The sequence below is a fragment of the Pelobates fuscus genome, chromosome 5 (genome assembly GCF_036172605.1).
Source record: "Pelobates fuscus isolate aPelFus1 chromosome 5, aPelFus1.pri, whole genome shotgun sequence".
NCBI classification, from domain to species: Eukaryota; Metazoa; Chordata; class Amphibia; order Anura; family Pelobatidae; genus Pelobates; species Pelobates fuscus.
In genome coordinates, this window is record NC_086321.1 from 363514748 (window position 1) to 363537416 (window position 22669).

General features: G+C 40.7%; 1 protein-coding gene across 1 annotated transcript in view; it reads left to right on the forward strand.

The window, feature by feature from the left end:
* B3GNTL1 (UDP-GlcNAc:betaGal beta-1,3-N-acetylglucosaminyltransferase like 1) overlaps nucleotides 1-22669 on the forward strand; it is a 292749-nt gene that overhangs the window by 221102 nt on the left and 48978 nt on the right. Inside the window, exon 8 of the mRNA XM_063456053.1 lies at nucleotides 19392-19487. Coding sequence (XP_063312123.1) covers nucleotides 19392-19487 — 96 coding nt within the window. The remainder of the gene's footprint in view (nucleotides 1-19391; nucleotides 19488-22669) is intronic.

Genomic DNA, 22669 nt, shown 5'->3' on the forward strand with positions numbered 1-22669 from the left:
TTCAGTGAGTGGGTAGGCCATATTGGTAGAGCTGCTGGTTAACCAGCCGTGACTGTGTGTTAAGCTGGAACATTCCCTGTTTGCCCTAGCCTGCCCCTACACGGAATTAGTGACACTTTGTGGGTCTAGCACGTCTGGCATATGTCCTTAAGTCCTGCCTTTTTTAACTTCCCTGGAGGTATGTGCTAATGACAGGCTATGTATCATTTGAACTGTAATTTGCAAAAATCTGCAGTGTCCGGTTTAACCACCGGTGACCTGGAAACTAGACACAGATCAAAACCCGTTTCTTACAGGAACTGTAAATTCTGGTGGGCATGGCAAAGGAACATGAGAAATATTAAAAGGAGGAACATAGTAGCGAGAAGGACTGATGGTGGATTTGCCTTATGATGTTTTGAGGTCTTCACCTGCACTTCAAAGGCCTCTCTCTTTGTTCGTGCACATTGCAACTAATCCACCCTGTAAATCTAGACAGACCGGTCCCCCATGTACTTTAGAAATCCTATCCCAGAGGGGACCACCCACATCTACACCACAATCTTATTAAGTACCCAGCAGATCTGAAATATCTTCACACGTTGTCTTGGTCTTATTCGTCACCTGATGCTGATCTTACTTTACAGGTTAGATCTTCCTGTCTGAGACTGGAAAACGGTTTTCCAGACGCTGAATATATATATTTTTTCTCTTTCTCGTGAACATCTCTCAAAAAAAAATAACCCATTAGATTAGAAGCAGCAGTGACCGCATTCTGGACTTGGACGAATTAAACTCTCCGCGTTCCCTGCAGCTGCCAAACACACTTAAGTGTAGAGTATTTTCATTTATCTGCTTATTTATTCTCGGATATATTTCTTCACCATATCTCCCAATATGGACAAAAAGGGGCAGTTTAATTTTAGGGGTGTGATAAGGGTAGGACTGTCCTGAAATATTTTCTGTGACGTACTATTAACAATTTATGCAATTTTTTTAATGTAGAACAAGAACAATGTATCTTATTTACACCGACGGATTTCTAAACACAGTTATTGTAGTTAAAAGATACATTACTGGGAGTTTTATTGTTGTGGAGCTCTCTAACACACTCCAACACACCAACAATATGGAGCTCCCAGAAAAGAGGGACTTAAGGATGGAAAAGGGCAGAGGGATTTGGGTCACAAATAAGGACTACCTCTCCTAAATAGGGACACTCAGGAGGTAGTGATGAGAGTTGATAAAGAGTTTTGGACATGGTGAAAGACGCAGATAGATAAAAGAGACAGAGAGACTTGGGTCCAAAATACAGACAGTGACTCCTAAATAAGGACACTTGGGAGGTATGCTTCATCAACACAACAACATTCTACTAAACCGCCAACATTCTACTAAACCGCCAACATTCTACTAAACCGCCAACATTCTACTAAACCGCCAATGCTCTTTTTCTAGTCTTCTTTCCCAATGTCATCTAATGAGAAACTTATCAGTAAGCAGTTTTATTGTCCTATATTCAAAAAGCAAGCAACACCAAGATTGTATTCACTAAACTGTGAATTATGGAGAAATGATCCATTTTAGGTATTTTGACCGACACTTTGCAATTTTCCTGTCAGTCCCCAACAGTTTCTGGTTTACTGAACTGCAGCTAAGACTGGTGGAGCGTGCCAACCCAAAAAAGGAGATGTCTTTCTGCTCCAAGAAGAAAAACACCGGAGACCAAAGAGGGATGGCAAAATTGTGGCGATCGTGCCAAATGAGGAACAATTGGCAGATTTGATATTACATGCGAACCACCACACTACACACAGAAATGAACTCCCAAATTAATTGCTCAATAGAGGTGCAGTAGTGCAAGCTAGTGTAAATTTGAGAACAGTGTTAGTCTTTGTATTGCAGAAACACTCCCAGCACCATAACCACTACAGCATGATAGTGGTTATGGTGTAAGCAGTGCTGTGGTATACTCTACCACACGTGTGGTACTCTAATATTAAGTAATCAGATTGATTTAGAACCTTTTGACTTCATATCTGGGTGCACCAGGCGCTACGACAACTCAGTAAGAGCTAGACACTCCTAATGAGGAGCTTCAATTACCTCTCCTGAGCTATTCCTCCCATATAGGTCATGGTCATTGGCTGAGAGTGCTTGCACTATTTATAAAACATTGGCTTATTTTGTGGAGCTGCATCTATGTGTATGTATCATCAACAAGTGATTGAGTGCAAGAGTAAAGTGCCCTGATATTCGTGGATATACACTGTATGGACAAAAGTATTGGGACACACCTCTTAATATTTTAAATCAGGCGTCTCAATCAGACCCATTGCCTTGTGTGTATAAAATCAAGCACCTGCATTGACAAACATTTGTGAAAAAATGGGTTGTTCTAAAGAGCTCAGTGAATTCAAGTATGGTACTGTGATAGGATGCCACCATTGCAATAAATCCGTTCGTGAAACTTCATCCCTGCTAGATATTCCACAGTCAACTGTACGTTGTATTATCGAAAAGTGGAAGCGTTCAGGAACAGCAGCAACTCAGCCATGAAGAGGAAGACCACGTAAAGTCACAGAGCGGTGTCGTTGAGTGCTGAGGAGCATGTAGCGGAAGTCGCCAACGCTCTGCTGATTCCATAGCTGAAGAGTTCCAAACTTCCACTGGCATTAATATCGGCACAAAAACTGTGCGGTGGGAGCTTCATGGAATGGGTTTCCATAGCCGGGCAGCTGCATCCAAGTGTGGTATCACCAAGTACAATGCCAAGCATTGGATCAAGTGGTGTAAAGCATGCCACCAATGGACTCTGGAGCTGTGGAAAGGTGTTCTGTGGAGTGACAAATCACACTTCTCTGCCGGGCAGTCTTCTGGATAAGTCTGGGTTTGGCGGATGACAAGAGAACATTACTCGTCAGACTGCATTGTGCCAACAGTAAAGTTTGGTGGAGGAGATACAATGGTAGAGGGCTGTTTTTTTTTCTCAGGGGTGAGCTAGGACCCGTATTTTCACTGAAGGGAAATTTAAATGTTTCACCAGACATTTTGGACAATGCTATAAATCCATCCTTGTGGGAACAGCTTGGAGAAAGCCCTTTTCTTTTCCAGCCTGTCACTAATTTGCTCCAGTGCACAAAGCAAAGTCCAAGGACATGGTTGGATGAGTTTGGGGTGGAAGAACTTGACTGTCTGGCACTTCAGGGATGTTTTGTGATGTTTCCTTTGTGTAGAAAACAATAAACATTTTGCTTTCTTCATGTTGTGGGTTTGTGGCTTAAATGTCTCTCGTTACCATATTAACGCTTTATAAGAGTAATCTTTTTTAGTAACTAAACACGATGATCTATTTGTCTGCATTTAGTATTATTTAATAGTGATTTATGTCTGTAAATCTTCTCAATTATGGCTGTGAAAATAATGAACGTACAAGAATTTCTTCTTGAGAAATGAAACGTGTCACTGTGAAATACTCGAGAGAGACGACGGATTGTTTCAATAGATGGATACAGGGCCTTACAGTTAACAAACTACTGATTATATAAAATAGTTTTTGTGGACCATGTGGCGGGTCATTCCTACAGACATGGCAATATTTACTTGGTCTTCTACTCTATGAAAGAGCTTAGAGTGTGTGAATTTTCTAATAATATCCTAGATACCCTTAAAGTGACTCCCCCCTCCCCTAGATATCCTTATATTTATCAAGGAGAAACCAACCGTAGCTCATGTGGTTACAGATGCATGATGGGATCCAGATAAATTGTTAAACCATTTTAGAAGCATTTAACAGACTACTCTGGGATGGTGCCAGGGCACTCATTGTACCTTAATCCAGTACAGTGGGTTGTAGTGGTTATGGTGCTTGGAGTGCTCCCCAGTGAAGCAGAGATTGTAGATTTAAAAACAACCTAATAATAATTTCTTAGCACCGCAGATTATCTGTGTCGGTCAATGTATTTCTTGTTGAAGCACTGCCCTTCCTCAACCCTTGTACTGTTCTTAACGTGTTTGTCCGAATGTTTTGGACTTGGCTTATTCGTTAGACAATGCTGAGGAAAAGGTTGTTGAATGGAAACTCAAACAGAAATAACTGGAAAGAGTCACCAATAGTCTGATTCCATTAAATCTCTCCTACTAGTCGTTTATTGATTGTCTGTCATGATTGGGTTAAGTACACATTAGCTGATCGATGAGCTCCAAATATTTGCCTGTCTGACGCTATCTCTTTCTTATTTAAAAAGAGATGATTCTGTTGATTGAAATTGACCTATGTAATCTAAGGCCAGGGGGGAACCCTGGGGCCAGATGTAGGTATCATTTTGTGCATGTTTTACCTCTTGCTTTGTCTAGAAGCATTCCTGGAGCAATGTACGCTGGTCCAGAACTTTACTTCTCTTCTCCTTGAGAAATCACTTTGTTTTTCTTTTCTCTGCGATGATGCTGTGGCCAGTTCCTTGTCGCTGGTGTTTGACTACCATAACTCTTACTCTTAAACAAGATGTTTGAGAAGGAGGTGGCTCCATGTGACACAGGAGTTTATTCCAGTTGTAAGTAACAGTCATCTATTTAATTCTAATGACCGAAAACGTCTGATAAGTATCAACTGTTTTCTGACTTTATTTTCTTCTTCAAAATTTAATCTGGATTTAATGCCAGCCGCCGACATTGTCTGCTTGAGAAAAAAAAAAATGGCAAGTTTAAATATGGAGATGAAACACATTAACCAGCCTTTTTTAATTACTAACTCTGCTAATCATTACAAAATAAATAAAATAAAAGCCTATGAGGCTTAACATGACAACATGACCTTCACATTAGGACAAGAGAGTTTTTCAACCTCCCTTATGCCCGTACTCATAACACCCGGAGCAGCTATAGCTTCTCACTGTTTAGTAAACATGCCCCCACATGCGGCATGGTGAGTACGGGCATAAGGGAGGTTGAAAACCTCCCTTGTCCTAATATGGAGGTCATGTTGATCCCCATAGGCGTTTACTTAATTTATTTTTGTAATGACTAGCAGAGTCAGTAATTAAAAAAAGGCTGATAAGTCTGCCTCAAGTGCATGTCGACTGACATTAAACCCAGATGACATTTGAAGAAAAAAAAAAAAGTCTGAAAACAGTTGATACTTATCGATCGTTTTCGGTCGTTAGAATTAAATTGAGGCCTGTATTGGAAAATTAGCTGGAAAAAGAGAGAGGTATGAGCAAACATTGGGAAGACATATGTTTAACTTTACTGGAATTTGTAAGCATTACTCCAAGCAGTGCTAATAATTTTTGAAATCTTGTTGAATTGAAATATCTATACATTTTCAAACTGTTAATTGTAATCAACCACAGAGGTGATATTGCACTGTATAATAAACAACCCCCTACCTGGCACATGTAATGAATAAAGAATACAGATCATACATGTATTTTGTGTTGTGCAATGGCATCTTTGTACCTTGGGACTTTGGTCTGTAGTGTCTGCTGTGTTAATGAGGCCTTGTTTTCCTCGTTCCCCGGCTATATACTGGGATACAGTGACTGTTAAGAGTGGAGATATGTTTCTCATTATTTGTAAAGAGAAAATGGCCAGGCTGTCACGAACACTGAAGAAAAAGAATGCCCGGTTTAGAGAGAGAGCTCTGGAGGTAAGTAGGAAATGCAAAAGGACTGGTAGGTGTAAGCTTTCATGCATGAACTAGTAAACCAATCTAAAGGGGGCTTCGCCATTGTATAATTCCCACCATCACCTCTTGCCTTTTTTTTTTTACCAGTGCAAATTGTGATGTGTGGACCATAGTGCAAGTAGACTAGTGGCAGAGACAGGTGTTTCTCTAGTGGCCTATTCTGTAGCTCCAGAGGAGCGTGACTTGTGCTGCTGGGTGGTTATATAATTCCACAGTGACCTGAATGGGACTTAAACCTTCCCAGGAGGTAGACAAGCAGGGACTGGTGCCACTAAAATATCTCATTTTGCCCTTGAGAGAGGGATGGGTTTCCAAATGCTCTTTATCATCTCCTGAAACCCTGATATTTTTTTTGCCACTGGTCTTGTGTTTTTCGTGTTTTATGATTCATCAAGACCCTCAAACATTAAAATTATTGTTCCCATGGCTTAAAAACCCTTCAAGACGGAACCCTTACAGGTAGCTTCAGGTTGGAGAATTATTTCGTTTTAAATGTCTATAGTTCTATAATTGACGTGAATCAAAATTTTGAGTAACACTTCAACCTCTGTAACAATTAAGCTCATTAAGCAAAAATGCCCGGGCACCTTTTCTCCTTCAGAGGTTAAACTATTTGGCAATGGTTCATCACTGAATTTGGGGCCCTGGGCAGACTAGATGGGCCAAATAGTTCTTATCTGCCGTCACATTCTATGTTTCTGCCTCTGGGCTTCAGGGCACCTCTGCACTGCAGTAAGTGGGAAGGTTTGCCGGGCAGCCAGTGAGAGGCTGAGAGCGACGGCAGGAGCATCCGGCTCTACTGGAGGCTGCAGAGAGACGGGAAGTGGCGCCTGGTGAGTGGTCAAACCATTCTAAAGGATCTCCATGCACCATAACCAATACAGTGTACTGCAGTGGTTATGGTGCTTGGAATTTTAATTTAAGATGCTATGGAGATGAGCTCCTTTAATAAGAAAAAAAATGGGAACCTTGGATGTTGGCTACATGATTACTGAGGTCTCGTTAAAATAGAGCTGACAAACATTGAACATGATTGGGGGATACACATTGCTAGGGGCTTATATCCAATGGCGATATTTAAGATTAGGTGACTAATCACTATTTACCTGGGGTTGTACCTGCACTCACTCACTGCAAAGCTTTCCAAGGGATGATGGGAATTACAGTCCATGTCATCTGTACTGTTATTGTTATATTAGAGAATATCCAGAGAGGGCTACAGTGATCTAAGGAGATGGGGCTGCAGCTTACAGAAAAGCGTGGTACCTTGTAATGTAATAATATGTAACTTTCTGACTGCCACTATGATGACTTTAAACGTCCCATTTTCTGCTCTGAATTAAATCTGGATTCCTCTGAACATGTTACTTGACTGCAGGATGCCAGATGGCTAAAATCTTCTCCATTTGATACCCCACAGTGATATAAATGTCCAGAACATGTATTACCAGTTGCTGGGAATCCAGGATGGGGAAGGGTTAACTGCACAAAATCCAAAACATATTGAATATTAAGCCTGACTTCCCGCCCACCTCCACTTTCACTCTCTCCTAATATAATTAGAATGGGAAGTGCGGAGGTGGTAAGAGATCTAGAGAGTGATTCATGTTTTTGCTCCCTCCAGCACTGGAGCCTTAGTGCTTCCTGACTTCTTAAGTAGCTCACATTCTACTGCATGGGAACAGCACGGCAAGACAGCCCACTATCAACAAACATTCTGTGTTTCACCTGCAACTTATTCCGCACATCACACGATCAGCAAATCGTCTAACATTGACTTTTGCTTTTTCTCACTTCCTTTCAATCCTGGTTCCACATGTATTTATTTACATTAATAAGATTACCCTGTACTATCACAACTTCCAGTTAACCCCTTAAGGACGGAGGCAATTGTACAAGTTCTGATCAAAACAAAACCTGGAATTCGAGCTAAATGTCTGTTCAACTATAACTTAACACTTTTATTTTGAGTGCACCCACACTTGTTATATATAATTTTATTCAGGAGAAATAGGGTTTTCATTTCACATCAAATATTTAATATGAATATAAACTAAAAGAGTGTGAGACATTAAGAAATGTTTGTTATTATTATTATTATTATTATTATTGCCATTTATATAGCGCCAACAGATTCCGTAGCGCTTTACAATATTATGAGAGGGGATTTAACTATAAATAGGACAATTACAAATAAACTTACAGGAACAATAGGTAGAAGAGGACCCTGCTCAATCGAGCTTACATTCTATAGGAGGTGGGGTGTAAAACACATTAGGACAGGAATTTGCAATCAGATAAGGTGGGCTCCCCTTTAGGAGAGGGCAAGAGACAGGTATGTGAGGTAAAGGTTAGTCTTGGAGGCCATAAGCTTTCCTAAAGAGATGGGTTTTAAGGCACTTCTTAAAAGATGCAAGACTAGGGGAGAGTCTGATGGCGGTAGGCAGGCTATTCCATAGGAAGGGAGCAGCCCGCGAGAAGTCTTGCAAGCGCGAGTTGGCTGTACGGGTGCGGACAACGGACAGGAGGTGGTCACGGGCAGAGCGGAGAGACCGAGAAGGGACATACCTATGGATCTGTGAGGAGATATAAGAGGGGCTAGAGTTGTTCAGTGCTTTATAGGTGTGAGTTAGTACCTTGTATTGACTCCTATAGCATACAGGAAGCCAATGTAAGGACTGGCAGAGGGGTGAGGTGTGAGAGAAACGACTAGAGAGGAAAATCAATCTAGCAGCAGCGTTCATTATGGACTGTAGGGGTGCAGTACGGCTATTGGGAAGACCAATCAGGAGAGAGTTACAATAATCCATGCGGGAAATTACTAGAGCATGGACAAGCTCCTTGGTAGTATCTGGTGCAAGAAAGGGGCGGATGCGGGCTATGTTTTTAAGATGGAATCTACAGGATTTGGCAACATGCTGGATGTGAGGCTCAAAGGTGAGACCAGAGTCAAGTATGACGCCAAGACAGTGCGCTTGCAAGGATGGACTGATGTTGGTACCACAAACTTGAAGGGAGAGCGAAAGAGAAGGATCAGTATTAGGAGGAGGAAAGACAAGGAGCTCAGTTTTTGAGAGATTGAGTTTCAGAAAGCGGGAGGACATCCAGTCAGAGATGGAAGAAAGGCAAGCAGTGACACGTTGCAGGACGGCAGGGGTGAGGTCCGGGGAGGAGAGATATAGCTGGGTGTCATCGGCGTACAGGTGGTAGTGGAATCCAAATTAGGTAATAAGTTTGCCAAGAGAGGCAGTATACAGAGAAAATAGAAGGGGACCAAGGACAGAGCCTTGGGGGACTCCAACCGAGACAGGACAAGGGGAGGAGGTATCATTAGAAAAAGAGACACTGAATGAGCGTTGGGAGAGATAAGAGGAAAACCACGAGAGGACAGAGTCACAGAGACCAAGCGATTGAAGAGTTTGAAGAAGGAGAGCATGATCAACGTCTGCATGGCATTTTAACTGTGAATGTCTTAATACTGTTGGCCTTTACTGCAATAAAACACACATATTTGTATTCAGCGATGTCTCACAAGTACCCGAAATGTACACGTTTTGTGAAAGTTACAGGGTCAAATATAGCCCTTTCCCCTTTTCAGTTTTTACACATTGAAATTTGCCAGATTATTTTGCTGGGCTTATGTTGCGTTTGAGACCTCAAGGCAACCCAGGAATGAAAACTAACCCCATCATGGCATACCACTTACAGAAGCAGACAACCAAGGTATTAAAAATGTGGTATGTCCAGTCTTTTTTAGTACCCACTTAGTCACAAACCCTGGCCAAAGTTAGTATTCACATTTATTTTTTGCATTTTTTCACAAAAAACTTCCCTTTCACTGATTATATAATCAAAATGATAACTTTTACTGGTCTAAAACACCGTATTTGTGTTCAGCGATGTGTCTCACAATTGCAACAGTAACCCCCGTGTCCAGGTTTTATGTTGTTTTTACACATTGAAATTTGCCAGATTGGTTATTTTGCCTTTGAGACCATATGGCAGCCCTGGAATGAGAATTACCACCATCATAGCATACCATTTATCAAAGTAGAGAAGCCAGGGTATTGAAAATGGGGTATGTCCAGTCTTTATCAGTAGCCACTTAGTCACAAACCTTGGCCAAAATTAGCGTTTATATTTGTTTTTTTGCGTTGTTCACACACAAACTGCACTTTCATAATTTTATTGTTGATATGTTTTACTGTTGAAACCCTCATATTTGTATTCAGCGAAGTACAAAAGTACGCCCCATGTACAGGTTTTTAAGCCTGGTTAAAGCATGGCGGCCTACAACACCATGACTGTGTCAAAGGGTTAAAAAGGCACAGGGCTGGACATTTCTCACAAACTAACTTAGGATAAATAAGGACTTTGCTTGAAGGCCCAATCCACAAAAATCAGATTAAAACTTTGTAAAACGAGAAAAGCATGCACGCTCTGATGTTACGTGCCAGGAATCCCTCTGTCCCTGTTTTCTAAGAGCTCCATATTGTTGGTGTGTCTGAGTGTATAACAGAGCTCCACGGCAATAATACTCCCAGTAATGTGTCTGATTGTATAACAGAGCTCCACAACAATAATACTCCCAGTAATGTGTCTGTGTGTATTAGAGCTCCACAGCAATAATACTCCCAGTAATGTGTCTGAGTGTGTAACAGAGCTCCACAGTAATAATACTCCCAGTAATGTGTCTGAGTGTGTAACAGAGCTCCACAGCAATAATACTCCCAGTAATGTGTCTGATTGTACAGGGAGTGCAGAATTATTAGGCAAATGAGTATTTTGACCACATCATCCTCTTTATGCATGTTGTCTTACTCCAAGCTGTATAGGCTCGAAAGCCTACTACCAATTAAGCATATTAGGTGATGTGCATCTCTGTAATGAGAAGGGGTGTGGTCTAATGACATCAACACCCTATATCAGGTGTGCATAATTATTAGTCAACTTCCTTTCCTTTGGCAAAATGGGTCAAAAGAAGGACTTGACAGGCTCAGAAAAGTCAAAAATAGTGAGATATCTTGCAGAGGGATGCAGCACTCTTAAAATTGCAAAGCTTCTGAAGCGTGATCATCGAACAATCAAGCGTTTCATTCAAAATAGTCAACAGGGTCGCAAGAAGCGTGTGGAAAAACCAAGGCGCAAAATAACTGCCCATGAACTGAGAAAAGTCAAGCGTGCAGCTGCCAAGATGCCACTTGCCACCAGTTTGGCCATATTTCAGAGCTGCAACATCACTGGAGTGCCCAAAAGCACAAGGTGTGCAATACTCAGAGACATGGCCAAGGTAAGAAAGGCTGAAAGACGACCACCACTGAACAAGACACACAAGCTGAAACGTCAAGACTGGGCCAAGAAATATCTCAAGACTGATTTTTCTAAGGTTTTATGGACTGATGAAATGAGAGTGAGTCTTGATGGGCCAGATGGATGGGCCGTGGCTGGATTGGTAAAGGGCAGAGAGCTCCAGTCCGACTCAGACGCCAGCAAGGTGGAGGTGGAGTACTGGTTTGGGCTGGTATCATCAAAGATGAGCTTGTGGGGCCTTTTCGGGTTGAGGATGGAGTCAAGCTCAACTCCCAGTCCTACTGCCAGTTTCTGGAAGACACCTTCTTCAAGCAGTGGTACAGGAAGAAGTCTGCATCCTTCAAGAAAAACATGATTTTCATGCAGGACAATGCTCCATCACACGCGTCCAAGTACTCCACAGCGTGGCTGGCAAGAAAGGGTATAAAAGAAGAAAATCTAATGACATGGCCTCCTTGTTCACCTGATCTGAACCCCATTGAGAACATGTGGTCCATCATCAAATGTGGGATTTACAAGGAGGGAAAACAGTACACCTCTCTGAACAATGTCTGGGAGGCTGTGGTATCTGCTGCACGCAATGTTGATGGTGAACAGATCAAAACACTGACAGAATCCATGGATGGCAGGCTTTTGAGTGTCCTTGCAAAGAAAGGTGGCTATATTGGTCACTGATTTGTTTTTGTTATGTTTTTGAATGTCAGAAATGTATATTTGTGAATGTTGAGATGTTATATTGGTTTCACTGGTAAAAATAAATAATTTAAATGGGTATATATTTGTTTTTTGTTAAGTTGCCTAATAATTATGCACAGTAATAGTCACCTGCACACACAGATATCCCCCTAAAATAGCTATAACTAAAAACAAACTAAAAACTACTTCCAAAAATATTCAGCTTTGATATTAATGAGTTTTTTTGGGTTCATTGAGAACATGGTTGTTGTTCAATAATAAAATTAATCCTCAAAAATACAACTTGCCTAATAATTCTGCACTCCCTGTATAACTGAGCTCCACAACAATAATACTCCCAGTAATGTGTCTGCGTGTATAAGAGTTCCACAGCAATAATACCCCCAGTAATGTGTCTTACACTAGAATTGTTACAAAACAAAACTAGTATTTCCAAATAAAATGGATTGTTCTTGTTCTAAATTACATTTTAGTTACATAAATTGTTATTCGTAAGTCATCTAAAATTAAAATGCGTCTTTTGAAGTATTCACTTGTGTTTATCTGGTGAACAATTTGCAACTTCAAAATCATATCATATATATTAAAATCTATCCAAGTCCTTAAAAAAAATACAATTGTTTCAAGCTCTGCCTGTTTTGTAGATTATTATTATATATATAGCGCCACAATCTTTTACTGTTTAGTGAAAAGATTTCTTAACGTATTGCATTTTGGATCGCTTGATCTACACCCACACATCTCATTTCAACTCAAATTTATAATTTTTTTTTAAAAATCCTATATATACACTAAAATTCTCTGTTTTACATTACCACGCAGCCCCTTAAAATCCAATCACGTTAACATTAGCAGATCGTTTTAAGATCTCGTCACGAGGCTCCTTTTACAGATAAGAGCTATTCTTGGCAAGTTTGGGGCAGTAGAATGAACTTTTGGGAGCGGTGTAAATGCTGCATGTCAAGATATTGTGTAAATAATTATTCCGGACGTCGGTTTAATATATTTCATATGGAGATGTCATGTGGATTCATTTTATTCTTTATGGTAAACCAGATAAATATTCAGCCAGGTTTGCGGCTCACACACGGGTCCAGGAGTACCTCTGCATTGGGAGAATGGCCTTATTGAACTTGGATTTAGATATGTTATCAAATAACGTATTATTCTGTGTTAAGTTGCCTGTAATTGTGGGGTTTTGGACGTGGTTCACAAGGATCAGAAATAAAACATACTCCCATTATACTGTGCTAGATTTTACATCTGTTTTGTATAAAAATCATCAGCTTTTTACTTTTTTACCCCCCGCCCCCCCTTCTTGAAATACAGAGAGTTTAAAGGGACACTGCTCTCCTATCAAAGAATTCAAATTAAATGGCCCCCTATATCTATGGACAGAACTTAACTAAAGTATACCTACCCTGTGGATGCTAAGTACATCTTTAAAACATGACTGGTCCTACTCTTTATCTTTAAAGCAGAGTCATTCATTATAATGCTAGAGAGAGCATGGCCTCCAATTATTGCATTAGATTGTAAGCTCCTTGAGGCAAGGGTTTATCTATTAACAGCATTACTTTGTAAAATTTCTGAAGACGGGTCTCTTATCTAGATTGCAAGCATTTTTCGAGTAGACTCGTTTGACACTGTTACTATTATTATTTGGTATCCATATAGTGCCAACATACTAGACAGAGCTGTACCACAGAGGTGTTATAGACAAATCGTGAATGCATACTTATACAAAAGGAACAGAGGATCCTTCTTGTGAGCTTACAGTCTAGCAAATCTAGAATAAGATCTCCCTTTACAACACCTAATTGTAAGCTCTTTGGAGTAGGATATCCCATTAAACCCCACCACATTATGCATTAAAACTAAACTACTGATACTGGAATTTGTGCATGTTAACCCGCTATTGTAGTCACAGTTCCGTGCTTGATGTACTGTACAGCAAATAGGAATGTTTTTTGCCAGATATATTGTTATCGCTGTTTTTGCTGCCGCAGACAGGTGTGTAGAGGTACGATGGCAAGGCTGAGTGTGCAAGGAGTGTGTATCGGCAAGTCGCGGCAAGACACGAAACCCCACAGCCTTTCAGATAATCTGCAGAGACAATGGGAAAGGAATACAGCGGATTACCCTTCGTGTAAATATTTGACAGCGTCGCGTAATTGATGGCTGCCACAATTAGAAAACGTTACTGGTCACAGAAAAAGCGTGCCTGATCTTGCCAGTTTCATTTAGGTAGTTTGTTTCTCTCCCCCCACCCCCCTCTTCCATTTTGCCTCTGGTGTTATGAGTGTGGATTGCTTTATTAACCTCTTAATTACTAGCTGTGAGGGTACATTCTCTGGCAAATCTGGTGGGTTGGGGTACAAATCCCATCTGGGTGATTTCTGCTGATATGGAGTGCAAAGTAAAGTTTAAAGTTTCTAAAAGTAGCTATTGTGTTACAGTTATATTCCTCGCAAAAAAAAAACACCGACAAAACACTATTTGGGCATAAATTATATTTTTGAAGAACTAAAAAAGCTGTTATTTAAAACCTTGTCCATTGCTCTAGAGGCAGGCAAGGAATTACGTACATTAAGCCACTGTTTGATTTCAACCTTGATAATTGTTTTGCTAGAATCTTTCTGCTTTTATTTAAAGTCCATGGGGGTACACAGCTCGCAAATTGCCTGACGATTACATTACACTGCTGTTATATGAACTTGGGGTGAATTTCTGCTCGCCATGGCTATATATATATCCCAATTTATATCCTCTCAGTCACTTTCCATTGATAACCCTCCAGACTCTTATTTTCACTCATTGTGGGGATTCCAATATGTCTGCAGACATTTAGAACGGCTGCTATTTTCTGGCGATTTGTTAAGGAAGGGTTAATAGTCCCAGCCCTAGTTAGACCCTAAACCGTGACAGGAAGTACCGAGCCTCCTATACATCAACACTGCGAGGCTCTGCATGTTACATGTGTAAACAGATGTGTGGATTTTGTGTGACAAGCAATAATCCTTTGGAATAGAAAAACCTGTTTAACAGCGTTTCTTACCTCACAAACCGAACACTCTCGCTAAGTGCCAGACATGTTCGCGTTGCCAATGCCAAATCAATCAAGAAAAGGGGAGAACGTTTTGTGGGGGTGTGATTTGTAAGAGATTATAGCTGAATTCATTTTTACACTCGACCAAACCATTCTTTAATTTCATTACTCATTTTTTTTAATTTGCATCAATCTTAACGTTATTAACATACTTATTAATTTAATCTGGCTGCTCGTCTCTTACATTGAAATTATCTCCTTGAGCTCAATAGTTCGACTCAAAACATGAAACCCAATATTGTGAACTGGTCGTAACTGGGATACGACCAGAGTCAGGGCCTGAGGGCTGCTCCCAGGGTGCCACTTTTTAATCATTTAACCATCAGGGGACATCACCATCTTAAACTGGAGACTGAGTAAGATATTCTCTCTACTGACTTTTTAATTACATTTCAATGAAAGTAGTCCCTGAAAGATGGTGCATTGACGGAAAATCGAGGCATCAATGCAATCTGGAAAGTCCACGGACCTCAGTCCCCCGAAGATTCCGAACACTTGTTTAAAGTCTGTGTGCAAAGATAAACAGTATTATAAAATATTTTGATGATGGGATCCATTTGTTTGCTTATTACCAGATAATGAAAATGTCCCTTTGCTTAGAGCTCACCAGGTGTCTTTTTTTTTAAATTTTTAAAGAGACATTTCTAAAGTTTCCCAGCACGTTTCGCTGGTGCTGTTCTGGCCGCAGCTCCCGAGCCTGGCAGGAGCCTCCATTGTTGACGTTGTGTGAGAATTTCCCACGCTTACCTTGCATGAATGAGGAGAGTGGAGGTCAACACTGTACACATGCCATTTTTTATCCATCTGCCCCTCGCTACCTGACAGTTTCACACCCATGCAGCAGGGAAGCTGGCCTCCTGCACCTAATCCGGATCTCCTGCTTTATTTCTCCCCGGGCGCGGAGGACATGTTTGTTAAACACAGGACAAGAGCCTTTGCACGGTTGCTTCATTTATTGAATTAAATGCCACTGAAGAATGTCACACAGAACGGATGTTTTTGTCAACCGCTCAGCGCTCAATGGATTTTTAACCCCTTTCTAAGCAGCAAGGGATTAAGAAGTGTTCTCTATCCCTTGTTTGCAAATCACAGCTGTCTGTGCGTAAACAACTATATTAACCCATTAACTGCCTCTGACACAGGGTACGCATTGTACAGTAATATGTTACAATTCCTTGTTGAGTATAAAGAGGCTGTTGGTGTCGATTTCTTTAAATACGGCTTTCAGTTCTCAGGAATAGAACTCCCATAGGGCCTGGTGATCTAAAATATACATCCTAGCACTTTAAGAGTTACAACAAGGATTAATGGGTAAAAAAATCAAATTGCTGGGGGCGGAGCCTGGCTGTGGAGCTGAGCAGACACACTATCTGTGGGCTCCTGAGACTGGGCCCGGTTAACGGCTGAAATTGTGGGCAAATCACTTACTCTTGAACCCCAACATGCCACATCCTGATCCACAGAACCTGGTGAACCGGGGGACACCTCGCATGCCCATAATGCCCGCTGGAATTCCTGGGCCAGGGCCTGGGGCCTACACAAAGCAGAACAGGGGAGAGACGGACGCTCTCCCAACTCATGAACGCAAGCACCATCCGCAGCACTCAGCTACCCCCCCCCCCCCTTAGGACCGGTGGGGGTTATCCCGGTCCCAATCGTTCGATTCAGCATACCTCCGTGGACCCCGAACGCGGGCACAAGCCCCAACCGCACACCAAGCCTGCAGGCCGCTCCTCACTCTAAAATGGCTGACGCACAATCCAATGGCGCACATGGGCCTCTAGAGTACAGCCTTAGCACCAACGAGCCACTGATCACCCGCTTAAACAAGCTATTTGATTCCTTTTGGGCACGGATTGAGGCCCGACACGCAGCTACACTGCCGCGACTGCAGGAGAGCTGGAGCACGAAGGGACGACAGAGCGGTGGCGGCCGGAGTGAGACAGGGCCACCCTCGGGCAAAACCTTGGAAAAGCAGTCCGTTACTCTCCACGCTAGCCCATCTGGGCCGAAGGTCAACAGGGGTACGATCCCAACGCATCTACCATGCAGGCGGAGACCTGCCCGCCGCAGGCGGTGCAACAACACCAGAGCCTCCAGACCTGTCCCAATGGGGAAGGACCCGGTCTTCAGAAGCCCCCGAGTCCGTGGCTACGAGATGCTGGCCTTGCTACCGGCCCGGAGCTGGAGGGCACACCCGGTTTGCTCATGGCCGGCCACCATCTTCTGTGGATACCTAACGCCGCCGGCACAGATCCCACCTGAGGGAATGGGGTGATTAACCATCCTGCGGGCGGTCAACCTCACATTCATAGAAGGACGCTGCCCAGACACACATGGACGCTGATCCCGCATCTCATAATGCCTCTTGCTTATTTTATGCTTATTTTATGGTTCTTATTATTTTCCAGCACACATGTACAACTAGAGCATGACCTTTATAACCCAATGCTCATGATAATGCTTAACCGGCCACCTTATGCCCCAAACCACGCAGTCTCGGTACTTGTTACCGCCTCTTTGGATGTCTCACACGGCATGAGCCACCTAAGGTTAACTCTGCTCAGCATTTTGTGGGATCGAAACACCCGAACCGCAACCTATTGCCTTTACCTTGTATAGTTGCGTACCAATTACACCCGACCCCATCTTAACCACTGCTTGATTAACCACTCCACTCACTTCAGGCATATAAAATGTACATGTCTATACTCTATACTGTGTCCACGGAGATAAGATTAACACTCTTTATACGTGTTTTACGCTTAGAAACCATCTTGTCACTCTAGTCAGCCTGTTTATCCAGCTATCAGTCAGCTACTGACTTATCGAATGCATGTTTATTTACAACCATAACCTAATCGGTAGCATAGCCTGGCTGTAGACCAATTGTTTAACTCTTGATAACTCTTGTTCTTACTATTATAAAATTGTGCTTATATAATCTACTACTCCAATTGTACTGCAAATGTCGAACCTGTGGATTGCCGTTGGGGTACCTCAGGTCTGTTTGTGTTAACTTCATGCACAGCAAAAATACAAAATAAAAAAAAATAAAAAAAATAAAATTGCACAGTTGTGTTTTGATTGCTCGGTCCGCACGATGTTTCATACATCGTTTGTTTGAGAAGATTTTTTAGGTTTGTGACTTAAAAATAACAAAAAATAATTCAAAAGGTTCCTCCATTATTGAATGCCTATGTGCACTATGTGTTTTTGTTGTGCATTTTATTGTTTGACTTCTTTATCTTTAGATTGAAAGCTCACGGGCGACTTTATATCAAAGATCTTCGATGACTAGATCTCAGCTCACAGGCTGGGCCCTTTTTACTTTTTGTATTGGTCTGTGTATATTATGTCTTTTTTTTTTTTCCTCACTAATTGTACAGCGCTGCAGGGTATGTTGGCTCTTTGTAAATGCCAGTAAAATAAATATATTTTTTTTTGCGTTTTTATTAAATCACATAGTAAATTGTAAATGGCTGTATTGGAGATCAGACTGTACAAATAAGTGACATCGTTCTCGTTTAGATGATAAATGCACATTTAGAGCTGATTCCAGAGACTCTAGTAATGTCAGTGGATGGATCACTTTGCTTCTGTAATTTCACTGCGTGCTCCTGAGGCCGTCACTAATCCAGGGATCATTGTGTGGTTTGCTCCAGCAGAAAATCCTATTTTGAATACTTGAGTCAAAGTGTGTGAAAAGGATATTTTAAAAGATATACTGCTCTTAGATTGCAGGTCAATATTTAAATACATCAAACACGGCTTAAAAGAACTCTCCAAGCACCATATACATTACAGTGAGCTGTAGTGGTTATGGTGCCAGGAAAGCCCATTGCACCCCCGCTTTGTAAGTTGTCAAATCATTTTAGAAAGGTTTGACTTTCACATCAGAAATTGATACAACCCGACACACCCCAGAGTAGTCCAGAACCGAAATGCCCATGTGTACAAAAACGACAGCAACTCCAATTATTCATTCTAGCCTTTCATTGTCTGTGGCTGATATACCTCTAGGCACAGTGAATAAGGGGTCCACGTCTAAATGACACTTTTAAACTTGGGTGAACTTAGAATATGTAAATAAGCAAAATACAGTAAGAGACACGCAAAGAATGGGCAAAGGTTTAATAGTTCCCATTCAAGAGGCCTCAAATAAGTTTTTATTTTCTTGTGCCATTACAGAGAAAACATCCAAAATTTAACATTCAAGACTCTTCTCATGGTCATGGGCAGACTCCCCCCCGCCCCGCCCCCCCCCCCCCCCCCAAAAAAAAAACAACAACAATTTATATTATGAATGGAAGATACAATAGACTTGTTATGCAAGGTAGTAACAATACATTTTTTTTTTTTTTTTTTTTTTCAAAAGTCATGGGCAGATTTGCAACTGTTTATGTGGTGATTATACCCTGTCACGTGCAACTGTTACTTTAATTTGTTTTTTTTTTCTATAACCTGTATAGTTAGTGGCTTCAGACTTTGGCTAGAATCTCAATCCATGTAGGATCAGCATTAGGCTCGGAAATCTGTCTTTAGTAATGTTCTAACTGAGAATTCAGGGTCCTCGAGAAGATCTAATATCATTCATTTTGTTTCCCGTAGGTGTTCACCTCACATGGACCGACTGTCATTATGCCCACTTGGTTTGTTTCCAGGGAGTGGTACTGCCATGTGGGGCAGTTTGTCGAGGACGGCACGGTAAGATGTTTTCTACATAATATCAATTTTCACATGACATTTATTTAAGCCGTTAAGTGTCAGAAGTGGGGCACTAATACAAAACTAACATGAACTTTAATTTTATCTCAACTTGTTTATCGTTAAAACGTGTTAAAACATGTGAAGGCTGTACAAAGACTGCACACAATTCATAAACCTTTAAATGAGCAGGTGCATTTATAGGCTTAGGTGGTTAAAATATCTTCATAGTGGACCCCAAAATGTATACTGTATACAGTGGGGGGACACACCATAAATGAATAAAATATTGCGCTTTTTTCCACATACTTTACTTGTGAAGTAAGGAATAGTGTTGAATAAAAATGGGGGTGGGGGGGGGGTGGTTGGGGAGGGGGAAAGGGTAATAATTAGATAAATGTTTAAAATACAAAATAGGTTAAAAAAATGTTTTAAAAAAACACAAAACACAAAATGTTATTCAAGTAAATTCCCCTGAATGCACATTATTTTCCATTTGGGTAAGCATAAGAGTAGTGCCCCTAGGATACTGCAATGTCCCATGTAACACTCCTCATCTCCCCTACGTTTTGATGTCACAGAAGGGGATATCACATGAGATAAGTTCTATTATTGGATAGTAAACTATTAGCCCTATTATTAGATAGTAAACTATTAGCCCTATTATTAGATAGTAAACTATTAGCCCTATTATTGGATATTTAGCTGTTAGCCCTATTATTGGATAGTAAGCTGTTAGCCCTATTATTGGATAGTAAACTATTAGCCCTATTATTGGATAGTTAGCTGTTAGCCCTATTATTGGATATTAAGCTGTTAGGCCCATTATTGGATAGTAAGCTGTTAGCTCTATTATTGAATATTAAGCTGTTAGCCCTATTATTGGATAGTTAGCTGTTAGCCCTATTATTGGATAGTAAACTATTAGCCCTATTATTGGATATTAAGCTGTTAGCCCTATTATTGGATAGTAAGCTGTTGGCCCTATTATTGGATAGTAAGCTGTTAGCTCTATTATCGGATAGTAAGCTGTTAGCCCTATTATTGGATAGTTAACTGTAAGCTCTATTATTGGATAGTAAACTGTTAAGTTAGCTGTTAGCCGTATTATTGGATAGTAAGCTGTTAGCTCTATTATTGAATATTACGCTGTTAGCCCTATTATTGGATAGTTAGCTGTTAGCCCTAGTATTGGATAGTAAGCTGTTAGCCCTATTATTGGATAGTTAGATGTTAGCCCTATTATTGGATAGTTAGATGTTAGCCCTTTTATTGGATAGTTAGCTGTTAGCCCTTTTATTGGATAGTTAGCTGTTAGCCCTATTATTGGATAGTAAGCTGTTAGCCCTATTATTGGATAGTAAGCTGATAGCTCTATTATTGGATAGTAAGCTGATAGCTCTATTATTGGATAGTAAGCTGATAGCTCTATTATTGGATAGTTAGCTGTTAGCCCTATTATTGGATAGTTAGCTGTTTGCCCTATTATTGGATAGTTAGCTGTTAGCCATATTATTGGATAGTTAGCTGTTAGCCCTATTGTTGAATAGTTAGCTGTTTGCCCTATTATTGGATAGTTAGCTGTTAGCCCTATTATTGGGTAGTTAGCTGTTAGCCCTATTATTGGATAGTTAGCTGTTTGCCCTATTTTTGGATAGTTAGCTGTTAGCCCTATTATTGGATAGTTAGCTGTTAGCCTTTTCATTGGATAGTTAGCTGTTGGTCCTATTATTGGATAGTTAGCTGTTAGCCCTATTATTGGATAGTTAGCTGTTAGCCTTATTATTGGATAGTTAGCTGTTAGTTCTATTATTGGATAGTTAGCTGTTAGCCTTATTATTGGATAGTTAGCTGTTAGTTCTATTATTGGATAGTTAGCTGTTAGCCTTATTAATGGATAGTTAGCTGTTAGCCCTATTAAATTACTGGGTAGTAAGCTGTTTTGATTGTATTTATTGTAGCAAAATACATGACACTGCCTGACATAATTTATTAATATACCCTTACATTTGTACAAGATCCTTGGACGGTGTCCCCCTTTTTAACACTAAATGGTAAACTCATTCAACCAGTATCCAATTTTACCCAAATCAGTGGTTCTTAACCCCCCAGGGTCAGGACTCAAAAATGGGTTCCCATGTTATTTATTAATCAGACCCCAGACAACTTCCTACACTTTTACAAAACTGCTTGACCCTATATATGCTGTAGGATGGGCTACGGTTTTTTGAACAACCCTTTAGGACGTATTATTGTTAGCATTTATATGGCACTAACATAGTCCGCAGCGCTTTACAATTATGCAGAAAGGATCTAAAATGACTTTTGACATACTAAGTAATAATGACAGGAACGAGAGTTGAAGAGGATCCTGTGCAAACAAGCTTGCAATCGAGGAGACTCTCCCTTCTTGAAATCTATAATAATTCAGAAAGCAATAAACAAGTTGTATTACTGGGATCAACACATCAATAAAACCTATAATACATAGGTCCAAGAAGTATAACAAATAAACACACCATTCTATCAGCCAGTACGTATTCTGATTAAGGATTTGAGAAAATGAAGGGGGAGGGGAAGTTAGTGTAGTAGATAACAGTATGAAGAGGAGATAAGTAATGTATAAACTAAATCCCTCATGTTGTTCATGAATGCTTTACTGAATTAATACAGTTACCTAATTTAAAAAACAAGCAAACAAAAACCCCTTTGTTTATCTAACAGTACAGTATAGGAGGAATTGGTTGAGTAAAAAGTTGGACTAGTGTGAGCCATTGGCCCGGTGGGATCTGAATAGCTGTGCACGTAATACTTTGTCTAATTGTTTCTGAAATAACTATATAAGGAGACATTTAAGCTTTTCCCAGAAAGCATTTTACTGTCCTTTAAGGCCAGTGCTTTAGTGATGAGCTGTTCATCTGCAGTCACATTCAATATTCGTTCATCTTGTCCTAATGTGATGAGGACAAGATGTCACTGTGCCAAAATCAACATTATCTTGTTCCAGCTGGTGTCAAAACCAACAGCAAGGGTCTCGTCCCTTAGTAAAGGTCACCCTAAGGGATGTGAGAGGGGTGAGACTTCTCCATGTTAATATCTTATCCTCTCTGTTCTGTGAATATGAATGTCCATGGTAGATCACAAGGGCATATCATGATTCATGTTTGTACAACAGGGACCAG